The 12,017-nt window shown below is 42.2% G+C and overlaps 1 protein-coding gene across 4 annotated transcripts in view; it reads right to left on the bottom strand.

The window, feature by feature from the left end:
- The window catches only part of maptb (microtubule-associated protein tau b), a 68,375-nt gene that overhangs the window by 25,414 nt on the left and 30,944 nt on the right, over positions 1-12,017 (bottom strand). For all 4 annotated transcript variants that reach the window (XM_022666738.2, XM_022666739.2, XM_049475890.1 and 1 more), the window contains 4 exons: positions 11,684-11,715; positions 7,907-7,970; positions 7,102-7,152; positions 5,776-6,008 (listed from right to left, as the gene is read on the bottom strand). In XM_022666738.2, the coding sequence (XP_022522459.1) occupies positions 5,776-6,008; positions 7,102-7,152; positions 7,907-7,970; positions 11,684-11,715 (380 nt within the window). The remainder of the gene's footprint in view (positions 1-5,775; positions 6,009-7,101; positions 7,153-7,906; positions 7,971-11,683; positions 11,716-12,017) is intronic.

Below are 12,017 nucleotides of genomic sequence, written 5' to 3'. Positions count from 1 at the left end.
CTGGCCTCCTGGTGCAAACACAACAATCTCTCTCTGAACACAGAGAAGAACAAGGAGATTTCAGAACACAGCACACTCCTCTGTCCATCAACAGAACTGCTGTGGAGAGGGTGAGCAACATCAAGTTCCTGGGTGTGCACGTCACAGAGGACCTCTCCTGGAGCAGCAACTCAGCATCATTGGCCAGGAAAGGCAAATCAGCATCTCTACTTTCTCTGCAAGCTGAGAACAGCTGGAGCCTCCACCCCCATCATGACCACCTTCTACAGAGGGGCCATCGAGAGCATCCTGACCAGCTGTTTCACCGTGTGGTACGGGGCCTGCACAGCATCCTGCCACAGGACCCTCCAGCGCATCGTGAGAGCAGCTGAGAAGATTGTTGGCACCTCTCTCCCCTCCCTTCAGGACATTTACAGCTCCCGCCTCACATGAAAAGCCCTTCGCCTGGCAGGAGATCCCTCCCACCCACTACACAGCTTCTTCAGCCTGCTGCCATCATGGAGGAGACTGCAAAGTCTCGGGGTGAGGACCAGCAGACTGCAAGACATCCATCAGGCTGTCTGGATGCTGAACTCTCCCCCTGCTCTTCCCCCATCCCAATCCTGCCCCCAGCACACACTCACTCAGCATCCTGAGATACCCGTGGCCCATGATGTAAAATGGGTGGTGCTTGCGATGGGTACGCAGCTGGGAGTCCAGTTCCATTAGACCTCTAGCAGCTCTCTCCACCAGTGTTCCAACTCTCACAAGCTCATCCGCCGTCTTTGCCATCCCTCTCAGTAGGTTTGCCAGCCTGGGATTGCAGTTTCTCAGAATAGCCTGAAGTAGGTCTTTCTCAGCCATGTCCTCCCTCCTTTTAAGCCAAGATACTGGCTTGGTACTGGAAAGCAAATCACTGATGCTCTCATGGGGTCCTTGTCTCCTGTCCCTCAGCCGATGCTCCACCTCTGCTTCATAGTCCTCTGACAAGAATGAGCCTTTGTTTGTTTGTTTGTGTTTTGTGCCATATTAGCAACATATTGGCTATTTTATGGCATCAGAAATGTTCATAATTTGCACATCACAGACTTAAATCAGTTGCTCCATATGAATGACTTCCAGACAATGAATTATTTTAGCTAGTGGAGTCTTTTCAAACAGTTCTTTATTATTTGTAACCCTATGCTGAAGGAAGGCAGTGGAGGTTTCGGGCAGTAGAGTTTTAAATCTCTCCTCCAGCTGTTTGTCCCTTCTGGTACAGTACTCAGTACCAGAATGTAAAGGTGGTTGGGTAGAAGCCAGTCTGGTGTCTCCTCTTAACCATCCGAGCTCTTATCCTCTTCTTCCCATGAGAGCTCGGATAGTTAAGAGGAGACACCTGACTGGCCTCTACCACCCCCACCTTCACCCCCCACAGAGGACAGCATTCAAGTTGGCCTAGCCGAGTGACTGGAGAAGTGATGAAGGAGAAGATCTGCAGCCTTGAAAACAAGCTACAGGAGCAACATGATTGTTTGGGTGATGCCAAGGCTCTAAAAGAGGAACTGAAGAATGTAAAAAAGGGAGCTGGAACAAAATGATAAAGCCATTGAAAAATTATCTTGTGACAAATGGGCCAGCCGTGAAATCTAATGGGGGTTAGGTTCCAGACTCCATCTCCAACTGCTGGGCTACCATAACACAAACACAGGTATGAACACAGATAAAAGCGAAAATAGCTAGAAAACCGAAGGTCCCGTAATTCTGAAAAACTCAATAAGATTAATGCTATAAAATATATGAGGAGGTATAACATACGGGACTACCCAAATGCTACTGTGCGTAGCTGAGAAGTCTGACAGACCCACACTTATATTTTCAAGACAGACTTGAAAATATACAATAAATGTTATCTTTAGTAACCAATAATATTAATAATAACAAACCAAAAAAAGAAAATTAATAGCAAACAAAAAACACACTGCAAAGATAAACAAACAATTAATCAAACAAACAACCCCCCCAAAAAATGAATAAACAAACAAACAAGCAAACAAACACAAGAGCCCAAGGTCCTTTTTGTCCCTTTCTGTAAATCTATGTGCAAAGTCTATAAGAGCATGTCCTTGGATTTAGGGAAATCATTTAGTTAGAAGTACTTAAAAGCCTGTGGGAGAGGTACACCTGGAGAACTTTGACTGGAGAAAAGCACAGCTAGGCCTTCAAACAGTCCTCAGTCCAAGCCACTCAGGCCAAGCACATTAAGAACCTCCTTTTGCATAGAAGGTTAAAATGAGTCCCCAACCACAAGCATTTTAGCATCAGCATGTTAGCATAATGAAACCAACATTCTAGTAACAATATTAGCTTATTAGCATAGACAGAGCATATCATAAGCATAGTGACCCATAATACTCACACTGAGCATGAAACAAAGTTTACCAAAAAAGGAGGTTACCAAACAAAGAGTACATGTGCCTGTAGGTCAACTATTTGCTACCTCCTAGCAGGCTTCCTCTTATATACCCAAAGGAGGGACAACCTCCACTAAAGGACAAGAGGAGGCATAACACATACTAGTAACCAGGTTGGTTACAACACCTAAGTGTCAAGACCGGTCTGAAAATAGCCAAATCAGCCAAAAACATTCAGCCAGCAAAGTGCTATGAGCACTGATGATGACCACAGGATGACCAACACAAACTCTGCAGCAATAGATTCAGAGCTTCAGTCAAGCAGCTGTAGGTAGGAGTGTGTAATAGAGTGGAGGACAGCAAGTAAACACAATGTTTAAAATCTCCAGCAGCACTGGAGGAGAAGTGCTCAATTTGGACAATTAGGGGTGTAGCCTCTTAGGGGTGTACTTACTTTTGTTGCCAGTGGTTTAGACATTAATGCCTGTATTGAGTTATTTTAAGGGAAGAATAAAATTACACTGTTAGTAAGCTGCACACAAACTACTTTTTACTGTGTCAAAACGTTTGTGAAAAACTGTATTAGGACAGTCGTGAGAGTTGTTTCTATTTTCTATCATTTAATTTCATTCAAAACAGAAACAATTCTCAAGCACTGAGAACAGTATTAGCATTAGCTGCTATCTGCGCCCTGGCTTACTGTAATACTCAGGATTCCCCTTCTGCTAATGCTGCTGCACCCAGCCTTAGTGGAAATCTGGAAATCTGAACTCACTGTAAATAAATGGAAAATAAACCCAAATTAGAGCTTAGATCGGGCCCAAAAAATCCGACCCGACCCAGCCCGAGCCCGTGCATGTTCTGCCCGAGCCCGACCCGCCCCATAAACTGTCATTATGAGCCTGAACCCGACCCGCCCCGCCCCATAAACTGTCATTACGAGCCTGAGCCCACCCCGCCCCGCCCCATAAACTGTCATTACGAGCCTGAGCCCGACCCGCCCCGCCCCATAAACTGTCATTATGAGCCTGAACCCGACCCGCCCCGCCCCATAAACTGTCATTACGAGCCTGAGCCCGCCCCGACCCGCCCCATAAACTGTCATTATGAGCCTGAACCCGACCCGCCCCGCCCCATAAACTGTCATTACGAGCCTGAGCCCGACCCGACCCGCCCCATAAACTGTCATTATGAGCCTGAACCCGACCCGCCCCGCCCCATAAACTGGCTGTTTTCAGGCTGTTTGAATGAGCGAAATATGATCAGAATTATGTTAAATAACACTGTAACATAGAAGCATAGAACTATTATTTAATTAAAATGATTTTTAAGAACAGCTAAAAACAGTGCTGCAGGTCAAACGCGGAGGAGTTCACGTGCGAGAGAGAGAGACCCAGAGAAAGAGACACAGCGAGAGTGAGAGAGAGAGAGAGATTTGCGTGTTCTGATGTGAGCTACTCACAGGTAAAGGTTCTATTTTATCTCCTTGTGCTCATATTCTAGTCCCATATATAATTCTGCAGCTCCCTCAGTGTTTTTTGTCGTATTTTGCGGCTAGCGCGAGCCCTTACAACTAACACAGCGGACCGCGAGGTGCCGCCGCGCTTGAGCCGAATCCGCTGCTGAGTCGGACTCTCGCTCCGCGGACAGAATCGACACAGCACCCCCCGCTGTACAACCACGGGAGTGAAAACAGCGCTTATAAATAAATTAGTTTAGTTTCACTTTCAGTTTTCGTTATTTTCGTTATTTAATTTAAAAATAAAAATATAAATAAAAAACAGATGCCTACATCTCAGAATATTTTCTGGAGCCAGGGCTTCGGGTCAGGTCGGGTTCGGGCAGAGAATCTAAGCTCTAACCCAAATAATCAGTTTTTACGAAAGAAATCTGTGTAGATTAACATCCAGTGCTCGATTGACTTAAAAAGAAAATGTTTTTTTTTACTTATCTTAGCTTTATTTGATTTAGCTAACCCCCCATCACCACCCTCTGGCAAGACCTGCTGAATTAGAAGGAAAATATGGCGACAACCCTGTTCCTTAATAGTGTAGCATAAGGTGCCTTATAATCCAGTGCACCTTATAGAGCAATTATTAAGCTGTATACCTGTCGAGACTTATTACAGATATTTGCAGTTTCAGTCCATTCAAAAGGTTTTTAATAGATAACAGATACCAACGTGCCATTAAATGTGTTAAAGCGAGAACACATAAATAATATATTGCTAGTTCTGTAATGTCAGCTCAGATAATGCTGTTCTTGCCTCAGTCATGTCAGCAGGAGATGCCTTCTTCAGGAAAAGAATTACTGTTGTTGAAAGCTCCAAACCTTTGGATGTTCTAGCTGAGTTGAAGTGACAGCTGTGACCAGAGCTTTAGGCTAAAAGTGGAGTTGTTATTTTGCCAGGTTCTTTTACTTGTTCTTTTTGAAATATCTAAACAACGTTAAAAATATTAATTAGAAAACACCCTCAGAGAACTTATCTGATCTGTTGCAGCACAGAAATAAATCACAGTATTGCATCTGTGATTTAATAAAAATGATGCTCAGAATACAGATGAAATAATGTCTGATGGCTGTGTTTTTGCTTATTAGCCGTCAGCATACTCATTCAATTAAGGCTGACAACTAAAAAAAAAAGTAAGCTGACAAATGAAATAATTTTTATTCTGAATGTATTTGTTATCTAATGTCTGCGTGAAAAGTTTTATAAGTAAAACTATAGAAGACCACGGAGGTGTTCTTTATTTACAGGGACTTTATTTACTTGGGTTTCTCTGAAGATAGTGGCCTCATGTAAAAGCTTGAAGGACTCACAGTAGACCCTAAAACAAGCTGCCAGGGTAGTTCCCAAGGCTCTGGTCAATGCTGCTGTTTAATGCACTTTGTGAGTTGTGCTCACATTCCCACCTCCAGGGATATGCTTGATATTGTCTCTGGAGCCACACCTAGAGTGTACATATCCAGCTTCTTATTAGGAATAGTCACCTAGAGAGGTAGAGAAAAGGCAAGAGAGCAAGCTTTAAGCCCTGGGTCTAGAGACATTAGAGATGAAGAGCATATGGGGTAGAGCCAAGAGGGTTGCCCAATGTTTGGCGTGGACTTTGGAGTGCGTACTGCATCTTGAACAGAGGGAGCAAGATTTACTCACATTGCCCCCTCCAGGAGTGTGCTTTATGTTGGCTTTGGAAGTAAGTGGGAAATATCACAAAGGCCTGCTTCAGTGGAATGGGACTGTATTTTGGGACACAGCTGGAAGAACTGTGTAACGATTGGTAAAAGCATCCACAATAAATGAGTGCTCCGCTCCGTTCCTCTGCCACTCTTCTGCAGGACTGGACATGTTTTGGAAAGGAAACACTGTTAAGAAGAAGCCTACCAATTTATGAGCTCAGCTTACCTTCCCTCCTCCAGGCTGGTGTTTAAGGTTCTCAGTGGAGCCGATCTTGGACTTGACGTTCTTCAGATCAGGCATGGGAGCAACCGGGGCTATAGGGGTGCGGGACCTGAGGGATCCGGGAGATTTGGGTGGGGTGCGCACCACTGCCACCTTCTTCACCTGCTGCCCAGGTGTGCTGGACCGGCTGGCAGGGCTGCTGCAGCCGCTGCGGTCCGGAGTCTTTGGTGAATCCGCTGCAGACAGGTCAAATACCAAAAGCTCAGTGCAGAGTCTTAATAATATCCTATTACAAATCCTGCATTGTTTATTTAATTATTTAGTTATCAGTTTGTGAGGGTAAATCACATACATTATTAGATATGCAATTCCACAAGGCTCGATTTTAGAACTGTTATTATTTACATTATATATGCTCCCACTGGGCAAAGTCATTATAAAACATGAGGTTAATTTCAGATGACACACAGCTCTTCCTATCAGCCAAAGCTGTTGACAAAGTCAGAATAGAGAAAATCTAAGATTGTGTAAAAGATGTGAAATCATGGAAGTTCTCTTGTTTGGCCCCAAAGCTGCTAAAAATAAATGAACAGAATTAATGTTAAATCTTGGCAATTTCTCTGACACACCTGTTTCAGCAGCTAAAAATCTTGGTGTTATCATAGATTCTGATATGGCATTCGATAAACACATATCTAATGTTACTAAAACTTGTTTTGCCTAATTCTCTGTCCTGTGATCACATTTCTGTCAAGCTGCTTTGCGACATCAGTTGTAAAAAGTGCATAATATTAATTTGGTATAATTTGACTTATTACAATACACTGTAAACTCAGAATTAGTTTGAACTCAAATGATTTAAGTCTGTTTTACATAAAATTCTTTGAGTTGAACCAACTTATAATAACTGAGTTTAGTCTGTTGCCATTGGCAGCTTCTTTTTAATTGGCTTCTGTCACAATCTATTTGCATACTGGGTGTGTCCAACAGTTTCTGACTAACACTCACAATCAGTGTGTAGTGATTTCCCCCTGGGCTACCTTGGAAATAAATCAACTTCCCCTTTAGTTGTAATAACTTGATGTTTTAAGTTATGCTAAATTAAGTTTTTATTACCCATTACTTAACTTTTTTTTAAAGGCAACCGGTTTCCTCAAATTTTTAAAGTAATTTTCAACTTTTCCAGGGTTACAGTGTACTAAACAGTCCTTTCATAATGTTAAAGCATTTTGTCCTGGAGGGAGAGATGTTAGTTAGGTAGTTGATGCTAGTTAATAGTACTAAGAGCCATGATAACACACAATGTCCTTATGTTAAGTTAGTTTTTACCTCTCTCGATTGAACCTGCTCCTGTTTTCCGCTGCTCTGGCCGTGAAGCAGCTGTGTTACACAAATTAAAGCAGTACAGATGAGACACTTTTCTCGCAGCCTTGCTCGAACCTTCAGTGTAAAGGTGCCACATAATTTCTGTTGAAGTCAGGTGTAGGTGCAACGACTTGTTAGGGGTTGATAAAGCCAATTACAGAGAGTAGAAGTGGGACAATACATTGATATCACAAAATATTATTTCACATCAATCAAGCATTCAATATGGATATTTTTGTAAACATACCCTTCCTAAGACTCACCCCCAAACTGACTTACTAAAGTTACTGCTTCATGGGTTAATCAAATGAATAGGGTAAACCTGCAGTGAAGAATATTGGTTGTTAAATCCTGTGAAACTGAAACTAATTAATCCATAATTCCTGGTATTTGCTTATTTAGGAGTATTTTTCCTCTTCAGTAACACACCATGTTACGTATTATGATTAAGTTGTACCATGGGATACCATGTGATTCACACCCCTAACATTGAGGTGTTTCATTCACTACAACAGTAAAGCAGGCTATAAAGTGCCAGTGAATTTTCTCTTTATTCCTCCTGATAAGAGACTGGGAAACTTTTTTTTAAACCTTGATTTTACCAGGCAAATCATTAAGAACAACTTCTTATTTACGATGGAAACTGGGGGAAGCAGTCAAGCTATCTTTCTGTCAGCCTGCCACCAACTATGCAATCCTAAAGTGTGTGAGCAAATCCAGTGAGCTGTTCTAATAGTTAAGTTTAAAGAGCAAAAAAAAAAAAACTTACCAGGGATTTTGGCACCCACTCCCTGAGGTTTAGCACCCGAAGTCTTTGTCTTAGCTTCACCTGCCTACAAGTGACACAAAAATGCACAAAACATGATCAATTTCATGTGGTAGGACTGTGATTATTCTTACATATTAGCACATAAAAAATGAAAGATTAGAATATTATTGAAACTTTATTTCAGTATTTAGTTCAAAATGTGAAAGTCATATTATATAGATGTTTTACACACAGAGTGTTTTTTTAATTTCTTTTATTGTTAATGATTATGGCTTAAAAGTCCTGCTGGAAAATGAAGTCCTGCATATCAATAAAAGTTGCAGTCAGCAGAGGGAAGCATCAAGTGCTGTAAGATTTTGTGGGAAAACACTGCACTGACTTTAGACTTGAGTGGATTAACATCAGCAGATGACAGGTCTCTCCAAACCATAAATGAGTAAATGGGGAAAGGTATCAGGGTTGATCTGAATGCTCTGAATCTCCCTATTTCCTACAGTGGGTGGTGTAGAGGGAGATGTGTGCTTTGAGGGATACATAGGATTGATGATTGAGGTGAGCTTAGTATTGGATGGTATGGATTTAGAAAGTGTCTATTTGTGTCATAGAGAATGAGAGGAAACAAAAGAAATGTATAAGGAAATAATTTAAAATTAAAATGATTTAACTCAACACAAAACAGAATTAAACTCAAGCTAGAATGTGTAAGGATTGGAGGAAAACACAACACATACTGAAATAATTTTTACAGTCCCCTACTTCTAGGTATTAACCAGGTAATCGTGAGGTACAAACTCTAAATTACTAAGTAATTATTTTGGGTAACAAGATGGTGAGTACCAGTACAGCCTAGGTTATTATTTTAGTTAACAAGATGGACAAGAACAATAACAGTAGAATTGCATTACATTGACCTCACAGGTTCCATTTTTAGTGCTGAATACATCACAGATGCTACTTTCCTAATCACCTAGTGATTGGAGCCTTCAGCCAGGAGAAGATGTCGTCAGGTGGTGTCCGACCTTCCCTGGGCGTTTCGACCCTCAACCACAACGCCCTCCAGCCGGCGGGTCAGCAGTGATGGACAGTCACTGCCCACCTTCTCCTAGCTTCCAGCTCATCTCCTCCCGTCTACTCCAGAGCCAACAAGAGGCTCGTTCTGCTGCCTCACCCAGCCTGCGCACTGCCGTCTTCCTCTCCCCTCCAGTGATTCCTAGGGAAGTAACCGTCCTCCACACTGACTGCAGCCCACTTCCACCGGAAAAAGCCAAGTCTTCCACCCTTTCTCCCTGCACTGATGGACAAGGTCCTGGTACTTGGAAAATTTCCTTTCTGAAGCCTCCTCACATCCTTCTTCCCATGGGACCGTTAACTCAATCAGGATGATTTTCTTGCCCTCCTCAGACCACAAGACTAGGTCGGGCCTCAAGGAAGTTTGGACCACATGTGGGAAAGTAAGTCTCCTGCCCAAATCCACCCTCATCTCCCATGCTTGTGCTTCCTGCAGAAGACCTTTCCCCTTTTTCGCCACAGATGTTTTCTCCCCTTCCCTGATGAACTGGATTGCTGTTACTGCTCTCCCCTGGGTTTGTCTTTCCTTCCGCCTCTCTTGCTCCAGGATGTCTGCCAGCACTGTGAGGACCTTGTCATGACGCCACCTGTATCTTCCTTGGCTAAGTGCTGTCTTACATCCTGCCAGAATGTGTGCCATTGTTCCCCTCTCTCCACACAACCTGCACAGTGAGTCCTCCCTCAACCCCCACTTGTGCAGGTTTGATGGAGTTGGGAGAGAGTCGTAAACTGACCGAAGCAGGAAAGAAATACGGAAAGGCTCCAGTCTCCACAGCTCAGCCCAAGTTACTTTCCGCCTTGGAAGGTCCCACTTGGTCCAGGCTCCCTGCGATGCCAATTCCACCGCTCTTGCCTTACGTCTCTCTTCCTCCACATGTCTGACTTCCGCTTGGACCATGTCCCTCCTCTGCCTTCCTTTTGCCTTACCCCACTGCTGGAAGTGGGTAGATCCAAGTCCTTGTCTCCCTATACATGGGTTTCCGATGATATCCTTTAGCTTCAGTGCAGCCTCCGCCTGTGCAACCATTGTATCTGCAGCCCACTTCCTTCCGGCTCTTGTGGTGACACCTGCACTCCGGACCCATTCGTCCCTGGACTCCCTGTACATCATCACCAACCTACACTTTGCCACCTTGAATTCTTCGATTACTGAGCTGTAGCTGACCCTCCCTAATGTAGAGCCCTACTGACGTGAAGCTAGGTGGTACTCCCAGCCACCTTCGAAGATATTTGTTCACAGACTTTTCTATTCCTTCGACTGATGTCATGGGGACCTTGCAAATAGTCAGTGGCCACATCAGCCTTGGCAGCAAACCATGCTGATAAATCCAGGCTTTGAATTTCACTGGTAGACTTGAGCTTTCGATCCTCCTAAGCCATTCTCTTGCCTGCTCTCCCACTCCAATCACACTGAGTTCTTACCATGTACATCAACAAATAACCATTTGTAGAATTCCTGGCTTTAATTACAATGTACAACACTGTATAAATAACATAACTTTCTGCTTAATAAACGACTAAAAGAAAGCAGAGCTTTATTTATTACTTTTGTCAGTTCGCTTTTTTTTTACAAAACTGTTCCTGTACAACAATTCCCTTAAGATTTCTTACTCCACTTGTTATAAACCATGCAAACATAACTAAAATTTACAGTATATTCAGTCCAGACTACCTGTTCCGTACACACACACACACACACACACAACTAAACATGTTCGCATGGCTTATTACAAGTAGAGTAATAAATCTTAAGGGAATTGTCGGTCGAGAACAGATGTCAAAAGAGAAAATTGACAAAAGTGGTAATAAATAATTTCACCATTATGAGAAATTGTGTTTTCTTTTCTAGTCTCAACATTAAACTCAGTAAAAACATTTATTCATTATTCAATGAATTTATTAAGTAGAAAGTAGTAGAGTGTTGTAGATGGCACCTACAGCAGGTTTTTCTGCAAAGGGTTATTTGTTCACTCACTGGGGGTTCTGTATTCTGTATTTTTTATGTTTAATGTTTTGCCTGATTCTTAGTCCTGTGATCACATTTCTGTAAAGCCGCTTTGTGCCAAAACCAGTTGTAAATAGCGCTATACAAATACATTTGATTTGATTTTATTTGTTGATGTACATTATAAGAACTCAGTAAAACCAGTGAATTAAGCTCTGCTTTCTTTTACAGTCCTTTTACTAATTTATAAAGCATTACGTTATGTTATTTACATAGTGTTTTACACTGTACTTACAGCAGGGAATTCTACAAATTGTTATTTGTTGACCTACATGGTAAGAACTCGAGAAACCTGAGAAATAAGCTGTTTTCTTCAGTGTACGGGGATTGCACTGGTACTTATCATCATGCTCCTGGAGTTTGTATCTCACACTTACCAGGTTAATATCTAGAACCTGTGAGGTATTTCAGTGTAATTAAGTTAAACTTGTTCTTACAATCTTGTTAACCGAAATAATTACCTAGCACTTTGGAGTTTGTACCTCATAGTTACCTGGTTAATACTTAGTACTTAAGGGACTGTAAAATAAGAGGTTACCGAATTATGAGCTGAAATGTGAAGAAAAAGATCCTCTCATTTTCAGTTTTAGACAGTCTAAATGTGAAAGCAATTTTTGGTCATATAAAGTTGCAAGGATTGTGTGACAGCATCGTGGATAAAAACACAACATGCACAACATATGTGAGCAACCACCACTCCATACCTTGGCGTTTTTATCAGCTCCTGCTGCTCCAGCTGTTTAAGGAGAGAACATACAAACATATGGGTAAGTGCAGGAAATCTGTGGTACTGTATTCCAGCATTTCCATTACCTCTGCAAGATCAAGCTATAAGGGGATTAGACATGTCACAATAATTCTGATACTTTAATCAGTAGATCTATAAGCCACTAATCTGAACAAATGACCTTATTTGTCCATCCTTGACCTTTGAATAAATGTGGTTAAGCAATTCAGGTTGCATTCAGGTTGCAGAGGCTTATTGTTAATTCAATGGAGTATGAGATTTGTAGAGTTGATCTGTTGTCCGCAGCTTTA

Source organism: Astyanax mexicanus, chromosome 3 (assembly GCF_023375975.1).
Source record: "Astyanax mexicanus isolate ESR-SI-001 chromosome 3, AstMex3_surface, whole genome shotgun sequence".
Lineage (NCBI taxonomy): Eukaryota > Metazoa > Chordata > Actinopteri > Characiformes > Acestrorhamphidae > Astyanax > Astyanax mexicanus.
This window is presented reverse-complemented; position numbering and strand designations above follow the sequence as displayed.